Source organism: Bos taurus, chromosome 4 (genome assembly GCF_002263795.3).
Source record: "Bos taurus isolate L1 Dominette 01449 registration number 42190680 breed Hereford chromosome 4, ARS-UCD2.0, whole genome shotgun sequence".
In the NCBI taxonomy this organism is placed as follows: domain Eukaryota; kingdom Metazoa; phylum Chordata; class Mammalia; order Artiodactyla; family Bovidae; genus Bos; species Bos taurus.
Window position 1 is genome coordinate 82,107,494 of NC_037331.1, and position 21,000 is coordinate 82,128,493.

At 38.2% G+C, this 21,000-nt stretch overlaps 1 protein-coding gene across 2 annotated transcripts in view; it reads left to right on the forward strand.

The window, feature by feature from the left end:
- VPS41 (VPS41 subunit of HOPS complex) overlaps positions 1-21,000 on the forward strand; it is a 226,380-nt gene that overhangs the window by 140,662 nt on the left and 64,718 nt on the right. For both annotated transcript variants that reach the window (XM_059885622.1, NM_001083453.1), the window contains 7 exon segments: positions 2,062-2,159; positions 5,810-5,939; positions 7,595-7,710; positions 9,128-9,184; positions 11,521-11,582; positions 12,417-12,498; positions 14,854-14,946. In XM_059885622.1, the coding sequence (XP_059741605.1) occupies positions 2,062-2,159; positions 5,810-5,939; positions 7,595-7,710; positions 9,128-9,184; positions 11,521-11,582; positions 12,417-12,498; positions 14,854-14,946 (638 nt within the window).

A 21,000-nucleotide genomic window follows, 5' to 3' on the forward strand; every position in this document is an offset into this window, starting at 1 on the left:
TGTTAATAGGCCTGTATGTCTTCAAGAATATGAAACTCACACCTGTCTGGTCATTAGGTCATGTGTGGCCCCACACTGATCAGTAGCATCTGCACATTCCAACCCTACTCTGTCCCTGCTCACACGCTACATTCACACATAGCACTGGGGAAACTTCTTCACAACCTTCAGTGTCTGGCTACACAATGGACATGCTCATCTCTGAGCATGCTTCATGTGAATATTTATCACATTAGCACTTTAGCAAAACTCTTTTTAAGTGGCTGGGTAAGAATATTCAATTCCAGTTCAGAGGTTGAGAAGAAAAAGTGTCCATGGCAGAGCTGCACAATTTGGACTTACACCATCTGGTTCTGTTCAGGGCACCCTGACTACCTATGTGATCCAACCAAGGACAGAGCTTAAAAATGTTATCCTTTTCATATTTATGTTGTTAACTGTTTGTGTGCATGCTAAGTTGCTTCAGTTGTGTCCGACTCTTTGTGGCCCTGTGGACTGTATCCTGCCAGGTTCCGCTGTCCATGGGGTTATGCTGGCAAGAGCACTAGAGTGGGTTGCCATTTCCTTCTTCAGGGGATTGTCCCAACCCAGGGATCAAGCCTGCGTCTCTTAAATCTCATGCACTGGCAGACAAATTCTTTACCACTAGCGCCACCTGGAAAGAGACATTAACTATTTTTGTTTATTATCCTGTTTCATTTTGGTATGAAAATTAAATTTTGAAAACAGTCGTATAAGGAGTAGGCATTAAAGATAAGCAGAGTCAAGTAACACTAAGTGATTTATGAGGAGAATGGAGAGGAGGAAGAAGAAAAATTCACTAACCCCTCATTTTATTTGTATTATGGGTTTATTTCTACTCTGATATCTTTATTTTATACATGAGAAAAGTTATATCAGCAGAAATCAAAATGAATTGTCCATGTTTAATTTAACTGCAGTTACAACTCCGATTTCCTGACTCCATGTTCAATATTGTTTCCAGTATGCTACACTGAGTTCTCCTGGTTTGGAAAAGATGGCCATTTTATCATAAAAGTTAACTAAACTTGAAGCAGATACCACAGAACTGTGGATAAGAACTGAATCAAGAAATTCTTAGAAAATGTGATGTGTTCAAATGAGAGTTTACTCCCAAATAAATCTTAATCAGTGCAATGTATAATTCATGGAAGAGTCTTTTCCTGGTACTAATACTGTATCAGTTAGCTTTGCTGTATAACAAACCATCCCCCAAATTAGTTGCTTAAACAGTCATTTGTTATAAATAGTACAACAGCTAGTCATTAGAATCATACTATAGTAGTATTTGTACTTCTACAATTGAGCTGTCTGTAAGATCTTTGTGGTTTATTGTAATTAAATCTATATTCTTAGGTGATGCAATAGAAGAAATAGAACTAAGTTTTAATGACTGTTTTTTAAAAGAAAAGAGAAATTTCTTATTTTCTCTGACCTTTATTTAATACTGCAGAATTAGCATCAGTTTCATCATCATGTTATCTGTATCTACACTTTTTTATTTTAGAGTTTAGATAAAATGATTATTAAATGTTAAGAGTATTAATAGTTTCACAATTACAAAGAGCTTTTCTCATGACCATAATGCCATGGTAATGCCCTAATTGTGAAAGACTTAAATTGGTGTTTAAATTATTTTAGAAGTATTTTTGTCATTAATAGTATTTTTTATTTAAAATATTTAATTTTTTAAATTTAAAATTGTTACTGAATAATTTAGATTGGATTTTATGGATTTCAAAGTGTCTTCATGGGGCTTAACTCTGTCATTTTTAAACTAACAAGGTAATGTCACTTTTCACCATTCATACTTACTACTGTTGTTGAGTTTGCTTATTGTTTGTAAAAGAATTTTTCAAGTGTAAGTTCCCAGATATCTTTTTCTGATACTGATTATCATCAAGAAAGTATGTTTATCTCTGTCCCCTTTATGTTAAATTTCTAAAATGAGTCTATTCTGCATTCATAGTAGATGTGTTTTTTTCCTTTGCTGCTTTTTGCTGCTATTAATGGTGAATCTTCTCTCCCTTTTGTTTGCAGTGTCTCAGTTTGAAACTGAATTCTACATCAGTGGACTGGCACCTCTCTGTGATCAGCTTGTTGTACTTTCCTACGTAAAGGAGGTTTCTGAAAAAACGGTAATTATTTTTACCTAAAATACAATGGGAAGTGCAGGTTCATCTGTAGCATTTTCCCCTAGATCTTGTTGCCATGGAAGAACTCAGATCCAGCCTTAGCAGAACTTCGTGACCTATAAAACAAGGGCAGAGATTACCCTGCAGACTTAATGTATTTACCTTTCAGAAGCTCCACTCCTTGGTTGCCTTTGTTCCTTTTGCCAAGCAAAAGGGAGTCTCTTTTTTTTCTTTTTAATTTTTCTTTATTTTTTTCCATCTCTCCTGGTATTTCAGTCGAAAGGAATGAAGGATTTCCTCTTGCTGAAAGGCGAAGAAACTAAGCTGACTCTGTGCATTAACTGAAATGACAGCGATGAAGTTGATCTGCAGCATCAGCAGAGGTCCCTGTGGTTAGAGTGAATTACCGAGAGGGCAGTCCATTATTTCCTGTGGTCCAGACATACTTGTTTACTTCCCAATGGCCTAGTGATTCTGAGTAGCTTGATTCTTGCTTGGAAATTAGATTCTTGCTAAGTCTCAGTTATCAGTGCAAATGATGGTATGAAATGCATAGCTAATAGGAAGCAGCAGAGAATCAGCATTTCATTATACATGACTTTGGAATGAAGCCTGTTATAGGGTCCAGTGGAGGGCCCTGCATACTGAGTCTTTCTTTGAAGCCTAGGTCGGCTGCATTCCTAGTTTGTCTTTATTGTCAGAGTCCAGAGGTCCTGCTAGGAAGGGGCTAAGGGTGACTTCAGGGTATAAACAAGGAGAGATTATTGTAAAGGATTTTCTTTTGGATGCTGTGTATAAAAGAAACACAATTGATCATCTAGCCCTCTACAGTGAGTGGGTTCCCCTTGTCTGTGTTCTCTCCCCTTTTTCAAACAGCAGAGAATAAAATGGGGAGAAAAACCCTGGGAGTCCCAGTTTTGAAGTGGTAGCTGCTCTCCAGCATTCCTCTGAGCAAGCTCTTGCATCAGGAAGCCATCGCTATAGTAACCTGGAGCTCTGGGTGCCGATGTTGCTAGGCAATGGGATGCTGCAGACTTAAGTGAACACTCAAACCTGCTAAAATCAATAGGACTGGCTTCTAGCCCTGTGCAGGACATCAGTTTATTATTATTTTATTTATTTATTTTTTTGAAAAGAAAGAAAAGCAGTGGCTCCTGAGGGAGTAAATACAGTGCTTTTTGATGAGGAGTGTGGGGAGGATTGAGAATGTGATTGAAAGACATAAGGAAAGAGGCAGTAAAATGAAAAAGGGAAAGCCTAATAAACCACTGACCAAAAAAAGAAGGAAAGGAAGGAAACCTTTGCTAATAAAAGAGAATATTGGAAAGGAGTAAAACCCAAGAAAGGCCAACCTCAAAGAGCAAATTAGAAAATGGAATTTTTTTCAGAGGAAGAAGTGAACGTCTTAGAGATGTTTTAAAAATGTGTGTGTTGGTGTACATAACTCTTCGTATTCTGTACCACCAAAGGACACCTGAAATCCTTCAGCACAAAATGAACTGATAAAATTAAGGCAGAAATAGTAAAGAAGCATGCTTGGGGCCAACTATGCCCTCCCCACTTTTCATATCAAATAGACAGGTTAAATGCAACAGTAAACAAATTTTTTTCTACCAGGCTTAATGTTACTCCAGCATATTTTTCCCATCATATCTTTGACCTTCATGCCTGTCCCCAAATGGTTGTAGTGATAGTTACAAGTTCCTCTGTGTTGCTGTATTTTGAGGAGCATCATTCCATTCTCTGTGCATATGGCTGTGCAGTCTCCCATCATTATTTATGGTGCTTGTGACCTATTTCATTTCGTTGATATAACCTAATCTATGAAGCTTAATGTTTTTTTTTTTTCATTCATTAATAAAGCGCATATGTGTTAAGAATGGTGCTGCACATGCAGTATCAAAGATCAGCCAGACCAGGGACTTGCCTGGTGGGCCAGTAAGATTAAGACTTCACCTTCCAGTACAGGGGGTGTGGGTTTGATCCCTGGTCAGGGAAGTAAGATTCCACAGCCAAAAACCAAACATAAAACAAAAGCAGTGTTATAACAAATGCAATAAAGACTTAAAAAAAAAAAAAGTCAACAGGACCAAATTCCTGCTCCCTGGAAGTTCACACATAAGCAGGGCTGTTTGACCAGTGAACAAAAGTTGTAAAATAGTGAGAATATGGATTTCTCACCCATCATTTTGCTGATGGATTTCTTACATATGAAGGAACTGTTTATATGGTCTAGCCAGGTGGTTTTCTTTTAACATTGTTTGGTTCAATCTTTTTTTCTGTTTTTGATTCTGATTTTGATTTTTTTTTGGTCATTGTTAACAGCTGTTAATGTTTTTAAAAATACTCAAATCTTTTTTTTCCTTTTTTGTTGTTTTCAAATTAAGATATTTGTCATTTCTCCACAGATCTGATCAATTATCCTGTATATTCACTGGGGTTTTTTCTTCCACCAGTTGACCTTTTGCAGTTGTTTGTTAAAGTTTTGAATGCTTTAAACGTATGAAATGCAGTACTAACCTAATGGTTTCTCAGTTAACCTAACAAAATTGATCAAAGGGATCTGTGAGGCTTACTGCTTTATTGAGGGACCTTGGAGATTCAGGGGTCGTTCTGGACTTCTTTCACGCTGCTTCTTTCATCTGCATTCTCTGTACAGTGCCACACTGCATTAGCTCTTGTTGCTTTGGAAGATAGTCCAAGTACATGTTTCATGCCCCTGTGCTGAATACCCAGAGAGCATGAGCTTTACGGTAAAACAAACTTGATTGCAAGTATAGTCCCAGTTTTTCCACAAATCCCAGTCTTACCATTTACTTACATAACTTTAACCTCAGTAAATTTTTTGATCCTCAGTTCGTTCCTCTGCAAAATGAGGAACAATATATCCCAAGGGTGATTTAAGGACTCAGGAGAGTAATCTGTAGATAGTCACCTACTAAGCTAGTGGAATTGTCATAGGCCCTCATTAAAGCATATTTTCCCCTTCTGTCTTGGTCCAGAACTGCAGAATTGTAGTCACCAACCTCATGGGGTTATCTAAATTGAAATTAATGAAAATTAAATAAAATTCAAAACTCAGTTTCTCGGTCATAGTTGTCACCTTTCAGGTGTTCAGTAGCCAGCCGTGACTGCTGACATGGTACAGTGCTGTCTATTCTGTATATCTCATTACAATATAATACATACATACAATACATACAAAAGGTCAGAATAAACCACTGCTGAAGCTATCCACAGCTGCTGGTGAGAAGAGCTAATATCTGCCAAATTTATCAAAGCAAGGCATTTAATAATGGCTACCTAGAATTAATTTCAGAGAAGGCAGTAGCACCCCATTCCAGTAGTCTTGCCTGGAAAATCCCATGGATGGAGGACCCTGGTAGGCTGCAGTCCATGGTGTCACTAAGAGTCGGACACGACTGAGCGATTTCACTTTAACTTTTCACTTTTCATGCATTGGAGAAGGAAATGGCAACCCACTCCAGTGTTCTTGCCTGGAGAATCCCAGGGACAGGGGAGCCTGGTGGGCTGCCGTCTATGGGGTCACACAGAGTCAGACACTACTGAAGCGACTTAGCAGCAGTAGCAGCAGAATTAATTTGTATCATTTATAGAAATGTAATTCCAGTGAGCCTTTCTTCCTTCCCCAGGAAAGAGAATACTGCGCCAGACCCAGATTGGATATCATCCAGCCACTTTCGGAGACTTGTGAAGAGATTTCTTCTGATGCTCTCACCGTGAGGGGCTTTCAGGAAAATGAATGTAGAGATTATCACTTAGGTGAGAGAGATCAAGGATCTGACTCATGTGATTTCTTATATTTGTTTTTTCCCCTTCACCTGAGTAGCACAACCAGAAGTTTAAATCAAGGTGTTGAAAGGCTCTTAGAGCTAATCTGGACATGTTGAAAATTAAGACGCCAAGGCCCAGAGATGCTGGAGAACTTGCTTGAGTTCCCAGAGCAGAAGGGAGGGGTAGAGATGGGGCCAAGACCAAGGTAAGGAAGCTTTGTGGTCTTCATTCTTACATTTGGTCTCCTGTCCTAACTAATGTGACACCTGACTTACAGTGATGTCAAGCAGCATGGTTCTGTGGTTGCCATATCACTCGGGTGTACTCTGGGTTGGCAGAGAAATTGTCCTTCTGTGGCTGAATGCTCAGAGCTTGAAAGAGTGTATGGTACATACTAGACTTTTGCTATTATTTGTCGAGTAGATGAATGAATACATTTAGTCACCGCTTGGAAATAAAAGGAGAACCATTACTCTGTAGTCATACCAGGGGCATCTGTATTTGCAGTTCATTTCAGTTGCTCAGTGGTGTCTGACTCTTTGCGACCCCGTAGACTGCAGCACACCAGGCTTCCCTGTCCATCACCAACTCCCAGAGCCTGCTCAAACTCATGTCAGTTGAGTTGGTGATGCCATCCAACCATCTCATCCTCTATCTTCAGTCTTTCCCAGCATCAGGGTCTTTTGGTGTTACTCTTTTCTTGAAAAATACATTGATGAAAAAATAGAACAGCTTTGGCTGTTGAGACAATCTTTCCTTCTTTAAAAACAATTAACATATTTTGAGAGTATTGTCAGTTATTTTGGTCAAGAGAAATGAAGAAATATCCTATATCTGAGTTTTCTTATATGAAGCCCTTGATCAACTGGGAAATGGGAGTGTCTGTTCTGGACTTAGAAAAAAGCAAATATGACTCACAAGAGAATGCATCCAGTCGAGGTATTTCTCCTTAAAGCAAACTTGGCTGCACACTTAGAAACCCTTTCGAATAGATTTTATAATTGAATTCTGCGGGAAACCCTTACCATCGGCATTGTGCACAACATGCTGCAGTGATAGATGATGTCCCCAGGCCTTGGGGCATCTGTCATTTATGCTTTAGATGGCCTTGACCTTGATGAGGAGGAAACATTTATCGCCAACTGTAGGGCGTAATTGTTCTGTAAAAATAGAACAGTGCCGTAAATGCCCATCAATAAAGTTTATATACAGTAGATAAATTATATATAATAGACACCAAGAATTTTCAACACTTTCAACTGAGGTCAGAATGTTAATTATGAAACATAATTTTTAAGCCCTCCTTACTTCTTTAAAGATTTTTTGGTATTTCCTCCCACCCTCCTTCCTTCCTTCTCTTCTTTCCTTCCTCCCTTCTCTTCTTTCCTTCCTCCTTCTCTTCCTTCTTTTTTGTTTCAAATTTTTTTATATGTAAATATTTTTTAAAACACTGAAATAGATTCTGACATTCTCACCTCTAGTCTCCCACCCTCTTCAAACACAGCCAAACACATGTATTTTAAAGGTAGGAGAGTTTTCCACTCAGTCTTAAAGTTGGGTAGTCTAACCAAGTCCTCCCAAACCACTGCCAAGGTTTCTCCTATTGAGTCACCCAAGTTGTTCCTCTCTTCTCTTATCTCTAGAGTACTCAGAAGGGGAGTCACTCTTCTACATCGTGAGTCCAAGGGATGTTGTTGTAGCGAAGGAACGAGACCAAGATGACCACATCGACTGGCTTCTTGAAAAGAAGAAATATGAAGTAGTTTTGCTTTTACTTTTTTCAAAGTATTGACAGATCAGTAACATAAAGAGGATAAAAGCATTTTTTATAATAAATCTTTCATGCTGGTCAACTAGAATGCTCTAAGCTAATAATATGTGGGAGGCTAATAACTTTCCACTATGGTTTTCAGAAATTAGAGGGAATAAAGATGGCAGGGAGGTTGACTGGCTTTACTGGTCAGTGGAGGAAGAGTTGGCGATGGAGGCAGGGGGTAGGTTAAATCCAGCCTACTGATGTGTTTATTTGGTGGTTTTTTAAGGAAAATAAAATTGAGCTAGTATTTCAGGATCAACTATTTGAATATTTTAGTGAAATAATTTATCTTGTGCTTAGTTCATTTATACTGTGCTTAGTTCATATGTAAAAATAAAGCTATCAAATTATACTCATTTAGGATGGTTTGAACTGTCTTTTTAGATAAAATGATGTTGTCCACTTCATTGAGTATTGGGTCAGACTAGTTTGAGTATAATGTCCCATCATGACTTTTTTTTAAAAAAGGGAAAACATTTTAATTGCTGCAAAAGCACCATTGTGGTGGTTTAGTTAGGGAAGCTCTCTGGAGAGGCTTATCTGCTAGTTAGCTAAAAAACAAAAAATAGTCCACTTATTTGGTGCTTTAAGTTTGTAACCACCTGACATGATTTGAAAAGAAATGTTTTTATTGAATAATATATAAACTCTTTGGAATCCAAGTATTGATACCAGTTGATAATATATAAACTCTCTGGAATCCAAGTATTGATACTCCAAATATTGGAGTCCAAGTATTGATACTTTATTGTTATTGATATTTAAAGGTTTAAATATCAACCTTTGTTACCTTGATAGCTTTGAATCCAGTAGCTTCTTAAAGAAATAAATTAGGGTTTCAAACAGTTGTGGTAAACTAATCATTGTAAACTTAATAAAATAAAAATAGAATCAGAGATTTTCAAAATCTTATTGTAGTTATACCTACATGTATGTATATAGGTTACATTTTATGTTTCATAAAGGAAAAGTGCCCCGCGGTTAAACATGTCAAACAGATTTAGAATGACAGATGGATTTTTTTGTTGTTGTTCTTTGAACCTAGGAGATTTTGTTGTATTTTAATTTGTGTCTGAAATGTGATTCCAGTATCCTAATGTGGAAATGAATTCACATGGAAATAAGAGAAGTCTTCATTTTGGTTGACTGCTTTTGTTTCAGTTTGAATTCAGTGAGGTTCACTCAACCATAACATTAAAAATTCCTGTGCTTGAAGCAAAAGCCATGGGAAAGCGGGGCTTATTTATGTAGCCCATAACTTTAAAACATAATAAATATAGTGTTTATAACCTCAATATCTTTCTTTCCTACCCGCTCCCTTTTTTCCCCCTCCTCCTTTGTCATGCTTTTGTAAACATAGGAAGCTTTGATGGCAGCTGAAATTAGCCAAAAGAACATTAAAAGACATAAGATTCTGGTAAGTATATAATTTTACTATTTGAAATATAACTTTACCTTTCAATAAGTTATGAGACTGCAAGTAATTTGAGAACAGATTCTTCCTACATTTTGAGAAGTTATTTCCCATGAATTCTCTAGCCTGTGAGGTCAGAATATTTCATTTTATTAGATCAGTTTCTGCTTGTAAACAAGAAATTTGAACACCTGCTAGGAGGCAGTCTCAGGTAATTTGGAAACTGGATTTATAAATACCCTTTAAATACAAAGCTTTCCAGTTATGTGTGGGGAAGTTTCTTTAAATTGTAGGTAAAATCACATTATCATGAAATTTATCAAGAGAATAGTTTCATAAAGCTAGATTGCTTCCATGTCTCCATTAAGAACAGACCCAATTTATTTTGTTATGGTGACTAATCTAGGACATCAGATACATTTTTATTACATTTTGGACTCTGGAAAAATATTGTGAATAAAAGACCATTTCTTTGCTAACTGTGACAATGAATGTGCGGATGAAAAGCCAGAAAAGAAATGGTATTCTCTGAGTGTGAAAGATCTCTAGAGATCATCTAGCCCAGGACCCTGGCTGACAAATGCAGATTAGAAGATTAGTCTTTTGTGGCTATTTGGGTTCCAATGCAGATTCCTTTTCCCTGCACTTTCCCACCTTAAACTTCTGTTTAAAATTCTTCAAAATAGCCTAATTCTCAAAGAGTATACAAAGAAAATAACTCAGGAACTTATTCATTGACAATTGTAGAGAATAAGGAAGAATCTAGAAATGGAGTAGTCCTGCCAGTACAAGTGTATAATTGAAGTAAGCAGGTCAAAAGTAAGACAAGCTTAGCTAGTCAGTTGTGCATTGGATTTGGTAACATGAAAGTGACAAGTACATTTTCCGTACATGTATTATTTATTCTTGACATGCTTTGCAGAGTGAAAGTGAATAGGAGATGATGAAGTCGAGTAGAATAGAGACTATTAGGCTTGCTGCAAAGTGGAAAAGATTCAAGACTGCAGGTGGGGACTATGACATCATGGACAGGTTTTGGTAGTCCTGGGTATTTTGTGTAAGAGAGACATTTAACATGCTTATAAGGGGAAAGAGAGAAAATCAGGTTAAGGTTAAAGGAACACAGGGAACAAAGGTTGGACAAGTTGACTCTGCAAAGGAGGCATCTCTTCTCTGAACCTGTAGACTCACTATAGATAGTGTGATCTGTGATTTTCAGAGAAATAAAGTTAGTCACCCTTTCTTCATCCTGTAGTTCCAACAGATTTGGAATATGATTTCCTACGTAGTCCTTAAAGTAAAATTGAATCAACTAAGAACTTTGGGTATTTCCTTTCACTCTTGAAATGGGCATGTCCTCTACATTGATCATGCCTGGATATTTCCTTCCTGGGACAAGGCAAGCAGAGAGAAATGGGCTTCTACCATTTCTGCCATCTAGGAAGAAGTTCCACAAAAGATTTTTTTGTACATAGAACTTAAAAATCTAAGTTTTTTTTTTTCTTCTTCTTCTTTTTTTTTTTTTTTTTTACATATATTGAGTTAAGCTTCTAATGCAGATGCTTTTGCATGGAACTAATCTTTCTTAAGAGTCAGTTCAGTTCAGTTGCTCAGTCGTGTCTGACTCTTTGCGACCCCATGAACCGCAGTACGCCAGACTTCCCTGTCCATCACCAACTCCCAGAGTCCACCCAAACCCATGTGCATTGAGTCGGTGACGCCATCCAACCATCTCATCCTCTGTCATCCCCTTCTGTTCCTGCCTTCAAATCTTTCCCAGCATCAGGGTCTTTTCAAATGAGTCAGTTATTCGCGTCAGGTAGCCGAAGTGTTGGAGTTTCAATATCAGTCTTTCCAATGAACACCCAGGACTGATCTCCTTTAGGATGGACTGGTTGGATCTCCTTGCAGTCCAAGGGACTCTCAAGAGTCTTCTTCAAAACCACAGTTCAAAAGCATCAATTCTTCGGCATTCAGCTTTCTTTATAGTCCAACTCTCATATCCATACATGACCACTGGAAAAACTGTAGCCTTGACTAGACGGACCTTTGTTGGCAAAGTAATGTCTCTGCTTTTTAATATGCTATCTAGGTTGGTCATAACTTTCCTTCCAAGGAGTAAGTGTCTTTTAATTTCATGGCTGCAGTCACCATCTGCAGTGATTTTGGAGCCCAGAAAAATAGTCAGCCACTGTTTCTACTGTTTCCCCATCTTTTTGCCATGATGATGGGACTGGATGCCATGATCTTAGTTTTCTGAATGTTGAGCTTTAAGCCAACTTTTTCAGTCTCCACGCATTCCAGTTAACTAGGAAATTCCTTCATTTCATTTTCCTTAGGACATCGGCTTGGCGTATATAAACCACCTGGTGGCAAGAGGAGAGTATGATATAGCAGCACGGTAATCAAGATTTTTTCACAACTATTTGTTAATATAAATAGAATTGAGCCATATTAGCAATACAAAGAAGTCATTCTTTACAACTGACTTTTTTTTTTTTTACATTTTTCTAACGGGTAGTTTTGAATAGTAGTAGTTTTAACCACAGAATGAATTGATATATGTTATTTACCCACCTAATGTCTCATTTTTACCAAATGAAAAATATTTTTCTCAATGAAAGAGGTCTCAAAATACATGAACAGTCTGAGATTTTACCCATTTTATAAGACAGCTTGGAAAAATAGTCTTCAGGCCTACATTTTTGTTCCCTGATTTAGGGAAATGTGTTTCTTTGATGTGTAAATCAAAGTTTTATTCATACATAAACATTTTTTTCCGTATTATGCACTGAGGTAGAATTCTAATGTTCTAAAGACTGATTTTGTAGTCCATTATTTAAAGCCAGTGAAGAATTAGTTTAAATGGATACTTGTAGGTATGATGGTATTTTTTCAAGGCATAAAGGGTCCCCAAACTATCAGCATTCATCTGGTTAAGTAGGAAACGCAGAACAGGAAAATCATTGGGAAAACCCTTATCAAAGTCTTCTGAATGGGATTCATCTTTATGTATAAGTATTTGGTATTTTCTTGATTTCCATCAACTCACATGCAGTCAAGTGAGTACCAGTAATAAATACCTTTATGTTCATTGGCACTTGAGATGGAAATTTGTCAAAACTCTGGGAGAAGAGATTTATCTAAACCACTGGGGGAAATGACTGCTTATTCTGTCTCTGTTTATTTTCTTTATTTATACTTTCTTTCTCCCTGGGATGTTTTTTACAACCAGCAAATGCCAGAAAATTCTTGGGAAAAATGCAGCACTCTGGGAATACGAAGTTTATAAATTTAAAGAAATTGGACAGCTTAAGGTAAGCAAACTTTATTTTTAACTCTTAATTTTTCTATGTAGTATATTGAGGGCTTCCCAGACAGCTCAGCAGTAAAGAATCTACCTGCCAGTGCAGGAGACTGTGGTTCGATCTCTGGATTGGAAAGATTCCCTGCAGAAGGAAATGGCAACCCACTGCAGTATTCTTGCATGGCAAATTCTGTGGACAGAGGAGATTGGCAGGCTACAGTCCATGGGGTCGCAAAAGAGTCAGACATGACTTAGTGACTAAACAACAATGACAACAATATTAATGTTGAAATGGAAATAAAATTAAGACAGTAGTAATCAGCTCTTTATTGGGAAGCAAGTACCATTTCAACTAGAAAGAAAAACTTTTAGAAATTAGTTACAAAACAGGAGCCTGTTTCATATTTTATGTCCATAAAATATATATATATATATTTTACATATACGATATGTTCACTTTTTTATGTCCCTCCAATTCCCTCAGTGTTTAGATGAAGTTTTAATGTTCTTTTTAATGAGTATGGAGAACAGGTATGGTCTTATCATAGTAGATTATAAACAGAAGGCTTTTTTCACATGTTCTGAATAATTAATGCATTTTCCAGTATTTTACTTACTGGAAGATAGACGAAACATTTTGACCAGGTAGCTCCAACAAATAATTTTGATATTTCATTTCTTTAATCTTTCAATTTAGTGTGTAACATCCAAACTAATCAGTAAAGTGTTCCTGTGCCTGTAGGTATGTGTGAAACATTTTCACTTCTCAGTTTTTGTGAGCCTTTTTAGTGCTGTCCTAGAATTATGAATATGCTTTTTAAAACTGCAGTTATTCAGCTGGCCAGCCCTGTGCCTCATCCTGCCCTTGCCCCATAAATATAAGTCTTCTCTGGAAGACCCTCCAGGACACTTATGGTCATGTTTATTGGGCCAATCCTAGAGGGTCTTCTCCAGTCCTGTGGCCATTTTTACCATGATGGCTCCATCACTCAGAACTCCGTATGAATTCCATATCTGTGTTGGAACTTTGTGGTGGCCATTTTTCCTTGTGTGTACATACTGCTGATAATGGTCACTCAAATTAATGTGAATCCATTCTCACCTAAGCATGGTCTTTCTCCTTTCAATCTGTGTGTATGACATCACAGTATACCTATTTATCCATGTTTAATAGCCACTGTCCTGATGAGAACATGTAACTTACCTCCTCCTCCTGTTTAGTTGCCAATCCTTGTCAGTTTCATATCATCAGTATTGATTGGGCCTTTTCTCCTCCTCCAGTACCACTGCCTTAACTCCCACCTGAGCTCTTGCAAGGGCCTTCTGGTAGATCTGTGGACAACCCTAACCCAGAGTGAACATGTTAGTTGCTCAGACATGTCCGATCCTTTGTGAGACCTCATGGTCTCACAAGCCTACAAGACTCCTCTGTCCAGGCGAGAATACTGGGGTGGGTAGCCATTTTCTTCTCCAAGGGAGCGACCCAGGGATCAAACCCAAGTCTTCTGCTTTGCAGGCATATTTTTCACCACTGAGCCATAGGGGAAGCCCAACCAGGAATTAGCTATTAGAAAAAATAAGCATGTTCCTCTCATCCCCACCTGCTGAAAGTATCAAATCCAGATTCCTTTCATGACCGCCCTCAGCTTTCTCTCGAGCCTCATCTCCAAACCGTGTTGACCTCCCTGCATGCATAGTGGGTGCACATGGTGCCATGCCTTTACCCATGCTGTTCCCTCTGGCATCTGTCACTTCTGCTTCAGTCTCCAAGATCCACCTCTCCACAGCTTCCTGTTCATCCTTATTTCAAGACATTTAGCACACAATTGGCTGTTTAGATATCAGCATACTTCCCTCTGAGGCTGTGAGCTCCTGGGACAGTGCCCCAAGCTCTGGGTCCCCAGGACAGAGCATGGTGAGTGGTAAGGTAGTGTACTGCAGAGCTATTTTCAAGTGTTTGGAAATTGGAAACTTTTAATACATCACTGAGAAAGCTAAAAACGCAAGATATATTTCCCCTTAATTTCAAAACATGAATAGATGTCATGTAACTTCTGTGACATTCTCTCTTATAACTTAGATTTTCGTTAATTCATCAAGAAGAAGAGAGAAAGTTTACTTAACAGAGTTAATTTTTTTGCTTCAAATTTATTCATACATGTAGACACCCCATATGTACTTTTAAAAATATATTGTATTATAAAAAGAGCTTATTTGAATCTTTTATCTTCATAATATTTTTCCAAAGTACTCTATTGCCTTAAAATTTAAAGTAAATGTATACTTTTATATTTGCTGCCTATTGCAGTACAGTTTTACTTTGCTACTTTTTAAAGTTTTTTTTTCTTTCTTTTTCTTTTCTTAGGCGATTAGTCCTTATTTGCCAAGAGGGGATCCAGTTCTGAAACCACTCATCTATGAAATGATCTTACATGAATTTTTGGAAAGTGATTATGAGGTATGACATTCTAACATGGTCGTCTTGTTTTCAGTGGAAAATGTTAAGAAATCTAGAAAAATAGCACAGTGGAGCAGCTGATTTAAAGGCAGCAGCTTTGCAGCTTCTGTGGTCGATGAAACTGGGGGTACATACACTCTGATGACAATTAAAAATACGTACACCTTGTTAGAGAAAATGTCTAATCTGTGGACATTATGAAGATTTATTAAAGCTAGCTTCTTGATAGAGCTAAAGGAAAAGGATCAAGTACCATTTGGGGGTTTTCAGAGATAGAATAGCATCTGCTAACCATGCTTCTAACTACCCTGAAGAATGTAGAACTTTCTGAAATGCAGAACTTTGCCAGAGGAGGATCAGAGAAGTTGGGAGGCAGGAAGGAAATTGGAAGTGATCTGTTTGCTTATTGATTAAGGAGGAAACTAGTGCTTAAATTGCTTATCTGCTGTATACTCTGTACTTTCACTTGCCTGTTGTGATGTTATACTCCCAACATTATATTAGTAATATCCAATTTTACAGAGAACTAAAGATTAAAGAGAGAACTTACCCATGGCCGTATATAATAGGCATGCCTAGGTTTGAATTTAAATTTGGTGTTTGCATGCACCCAAAATGGACTTTTTTTTTCCCCGGCCATGCCATATGGCTTGTGAGATCTTAATTTCCTAACCAGGAATCAGGCCATCAGACCTGGGCCCTCGGCAGTAAAAGTGCAAAGTCGTAACCACTAGACCGTCATGGAAGTCTCCCAAAATGGATTATAATTTTTAAAGTTGTTCCTTTAACACACATTTATTCGGAAAATCTGTTTCATGCCTACTGTATTCCAGGAATGTGCTAGGCATTAGGCATGCAGGTGTGAATGAAATGATGTGCATTTAGCAGTAGCTCATAGTCTTAGTCACACCCAAGCATGTAAACCAGCAGTTCTCAACAGGGGCAGACACCCCCCCACCCCCTCACTCGCCCAGAAATACTTGGTGATGGAGACATTTTTAGTTGTCATGACTGGGAGATTGGTAACACTGTCATTTAGTAGGTAGAGGCCAGCAGGATGCTGCTAAACATCCTTCAATGCACAGGACAGCTCCCTATGACAAAGAATTCTGTCCTTAAATGTCAGCAGGCCTGAGGTTGACAAACCCCCAAGGTAAACAGATAAATTATTACATCATATGCCAGGTGCTCTCATAAGGCTGTCCACGAAATGCTGTGGGAAGACTCAGCCTTCTCCTGCTTCTGACCAGAGGGAAAGATGAGATTTCTGGTGGGCAGGTTCCAGGCAAGGCTGGTAAGTTCTGCTGCTGGGACAATCCATTCCCTGGTAGATTGCAGACCATGGGCTCCTCTTCTCCAGCTTCTGTCCAACCTTCACAGTCTTTCATGAAAGTGGTGCCATCTTCAGCTCCTACTAATGTTCAGGAGCCTAACCCAGTGATCTGTTTTCATTTTTGGTACCTCATAGCATGTTACAAGTTGTCCTTGCCTTCACACATTCTGATGTTACGTTTTGAAAATAAGGAAGACTTTATTTACAACTTTCCTCCTTCCCACAAGAATGTGTGGTGACTTGCAGAAAGGTTAATAGAAATAGAAAGAGGCAATCGGAGAGGGCATGAGAAAAAGAACTGTGTTTTGAGTGCCTACTCGGGCACTTTTTTAACCAATTACTGAGTCCATTTAAAGAAGTGTAATAATGCAAATACTACATTCTCACTCTGAGATTATTTTAGAGCTTAAGATCTAAAGGGATTTTTAAGATTGTAATCCTTTAATAACACAAGGACTTGTTCAGTTACTGTCAGCCAAGTGTTCCTGGATATGTTCAATTCAAGCATTCTGATGCCTGCATCACCAATGTAATTCTTTTACTGTTATAAGCCTGTATTTTTATCATAGGGAGGGATTAAGTGCTTCAGTATGAATTAAAACTGAACAAAATATTTATTAATTGTGCATACTAATGGGACAATTTATTCATGTTCTTTTCTTATTAGCATGTGTTCTAGTGTCATGATCCAGTCTTCCCTCCCGGCCTGGATCTATTCCTTTCTAGATCTGTACAGAAGAGTTTATGGTAATGGTGTATGCCATTTATTCTAGGTTCTAACTCATGCAGTCTAGGAGCATGGTTCCTATTTATTTCCTATTCAGTTCAATTCAACACATCTTTAGAACCTACCATGGTCGAGGACTGGGCTGAGTACTCATTTGGATCCAAGAGGAAAACACAGTCCCAGCCTTCAGTGGATTTACAGACTGGTTGCTAAGTTGCTAAGTCACTTCAGTCGTGTCTGACTCTGTGTGACCCCGTAGACGGCAGCCCACCAGGCTCCCCCATCCCTGGGATTCTCCAGGCAAGAACACTGGAGTGGGTCCCTGGTGGCTCAGACAGTAAAGCGTCTGCCACAATGCGGGAGACCCGGGTTCGATTCCTGGGTTGGGAAGATCCCCTGGAGAAGGAAATGGCAATCCACTCCAGCACTCTTGCCTGGAAAATCCCATGGATGGAGGAGCCTGATAGGCTACAGTCCATGGGGTCGCAAAGAGTCGGACACGACTGAGCGACTTTACTTTCTTTCTCCAATGCATGAAAGTGAAAAGTGAAAGGGAGGTTGCTCAGTTGTGTCCGACTCCGCGACCCCATGAACTGCAGTTTATCAGGCTCCTCCATCCATGGGATTTTCCAGGCAAGAGTACTGTAGTAGGGTGCCATCGCCTTCTCCTACTGGAGACACTGTATAAATAAGCTTCAAGTAACTAGAAAATATGTAAAACAGGCAGAGTAATGTGTTATATAAAAAAATGAGAGATAGTTATTGGTTGTAGTTATTGGAAAAGGTTTCTTCAGTGAAAAAAGACTTGTAATGGACTGTTCCTGTTTCTTTCCAGTATGTTCTGAGTACCTAGAATAATTGTCATAAATATTCCATCTTTGTACACCTTCCCAAAAAAAGAATTGTGAGTGTTCTGTGAAAATATGGAAAGAATATGAACTTTATTTCAAAATATGAGGGATGGTACAGGGAGGGAGGTGGGAGGGGGGTTCAAGATGGAGAACACGTGTACACCCGTGGTGGATTTATGTTGATGTATGGCAAAACCAATACAATATTGTAATTAGCCTCCAATTAAAATAAATAAGTTTAAATTAAAAAAAACAAAAAACAAAATACCAAAGCTTAGTATACTTGTCCTCTTTTTAAAGTAATGTAATTTAACAATAAAAAAAGAAATTTTATTATTTGTGTGATTCTCTTACAATTCATTATTCAACCCTTATTTTTTTCCAGAAACTTTTAAATCCTATATCATTAAAGGTATCTTGTTGATTCATATCTGGAAAACTTTTGACTGTGAGTGGAATAAATAAGCAAAACTTAAAGCTTATAGATTTTTTTTGCTGTATGTTTTAGGGTGTCTTCCTAGTCATTTTATTAAGAAGTTTATGAGTAATTTGATTTTGTCATAAGCTCTTGTAAGTAATTCATATTTTAGCTCCCATCATTCTTTCATGTTTAGTTTTGAATCAAACTGTCATGGACTTGATCAGATAGCAGTGTTGTGTAGCAACACTTGATCACACATAATGTGGATGAAAAATAGTACTAAAGGTCAGATTAAAAATATAAGAGGCTTCCCTGGTGGCTCAGTGGTAAAGAATCTGCCTGCCAATGTAGCAGACACAGGTTCAGTCCCTGGTTTGGGAAGATCCCACATGCCACGAAGCACGAGCCACAGCTATAAAGCCTGTGCTCTAAGCCCGGGAGCTGCAGCTGCTGAAGCCCGAACACGCTAGAGCCCATGCTCTGCAACAAGAGAAGCCAGCGCAAGGAGAAGCCTGTGAACCGCCACTGGAGAGTAGCCCCCACTCTCTGCAGCTGGTGAAAAGCCTGCAGCAAAGACTCAGCACAGCCAAAAATAAAATTATTTTTTAAACACTGATAAAAAATATAATAAAAAAATATATGAAATTAAAAGTATTTTCTTGAAGGTACTGGTGCTTCATGATTTCTTTGTATGGAGTTTCTACTGAAACTTTTTAATTTTTAATTTATAGCCTACCAGAATTAAATAGTTAAGCATTGCTTCATAATATTAATAACAGATATATAAGCATGTTAAAAATGGGGTGATTTTTGTGGCATTTCGTTTAATGAGTAGTCCTTAACCTTTTACTTCCTATGATGGGCACCAAGGGATTCTCTTACTTTGCCACTGAATCCTGATAGCTCCCTGATAACTGTGTCTTCTAATTATTAATAAAGGCTTCAGGGTAATTTCATCAGTATTTTTCGTCATATTTAATCAGAGATACATAAAATCAATTAAGCAGAGAATAGCCTAATGTGAAATGTGATTAGTGTTTATTTCAGTTTATGTTGGAGTCGTCTCATTTTTACTCATGCAGTGTGACCGGTCATTTTGTCTTATTTTCATTAGAAGTTGGGAGTGCTGCAAGGCTATTAACTGAATCAGGAAAATAAAAAAGGAGCCAAGCTTTCATCTTTCCCTAAATAGTATTATTCCTGGTCTCAGGGCTACTGAGAATTGCTAGTATTGGGGTGGAAATCTTGTCAGGACATTTTTCTTTTAATCTTATAAATTACAGAGTCTTAAGAAAACAGAAACTTGATCCTTTGTACTTGATCCAAAGTATCATTTTGATTCAGAGAATATTTTAATGTTGTGATTCAATGGTTTTATAAAATATATCCTCTTTATTGAGTGAATCTCCTTCCCAAATCTCACAGATCAAACTGTAGTCATGGTCACATGAAGGAAAGTTGCAGTTTGAATAGAAAATACACAGACTGTTGTTTTGATATCTTGCCATCCTTCCCAGGGGATACTTGAGTAGAAACTGGACTTGAAACTATATTCCTGATTCTCTTATGATTTTTCTTCTTACCAAATCCTAGTACTTGACAGAAGCAAATTCCACCATGCTGTTTCATTTCTAAGTATCATTTAAACCAATTAAAAGTATTTCTAAGTATCATTTAAACCAATTAAAAGTTCAGTAAGGCACTGAAGTAAAGTGCTAGTCACTCTGTTGTGTCTGACTCTGTCCTGTCTGACTAGCCCACCAGGCTCCTCTGTCCATAGAATTCTCCAGCAAGAATACTGGAGTGGGTTGCCATTCCCTTCTCTAATAGATCTTCCTGATCCAGGGATTGAACCCTGATCTCCTGCATTGCAGGCACATTTTTTACCATCTGAACCACCAGAGAAGCCTCATTAAGGCATTCATTGAGTTATTTAATATTAATAATTTTTTCAATGTGAATATTTTTATTTCTTCTGCTATCTATAGAAACATTTAAGGTTTTTGGTTTTGTTTTTTTTTCCCCCTAAAAGTTGCCAAAGATCAGTAAGTAAACTGCTCCCTAGTACTTTGAGTTACAAGGGCTAAAATTAGGGATCAGCACTGCAGAGGCTGTCCAGGACACTGGCTCACAGCACTGGAAAGCTCTGGAGACAGGATCCATAGCACTGGAGACAGGATTCAATCAGGGGATCTGGAATTTTCTATGAGAACCACAAATTTTGAAATCCAGAAAGAGGGTAAAAGCAGGGGATAAAACTTGAACCAAAGTCCCAAATCCCTAAACAAAACTAGAATTAGAGGCACCCAGTGGAAGGAAGATGATAACTTGCTGAACGTGGGATGCGGGGTGATTCCACCATGGGAGCAAAGCCACCACCTGCACAGTGCTGGCTGCACAGCTGACTTAGACAGTATCTGTAAGATGTCAGAGAATGCCTTCCAGGTGTTACCGTTAGTCCACAATGAGGAGAGAGCAAGTAGACCTAAACTCTGTGCAGTGGTGCCTAATGGAAGGACCCCGGGGCCTCGCTTCCTCATGCATTTCCTCCAATAATAAGAGCAGGGATGGTTCTGCCCGCTTCCCTTTTCAGGAATGGCCAATGGAAATGGATATGTGGTCATTCTCTGCCTCCCTTGCCACCACCAAACCCATAGTCTGAAAATTGATGATATGTTTATGGACCAATGTTTTCATCATAAATGGTTTTGTGTGTTTTCCA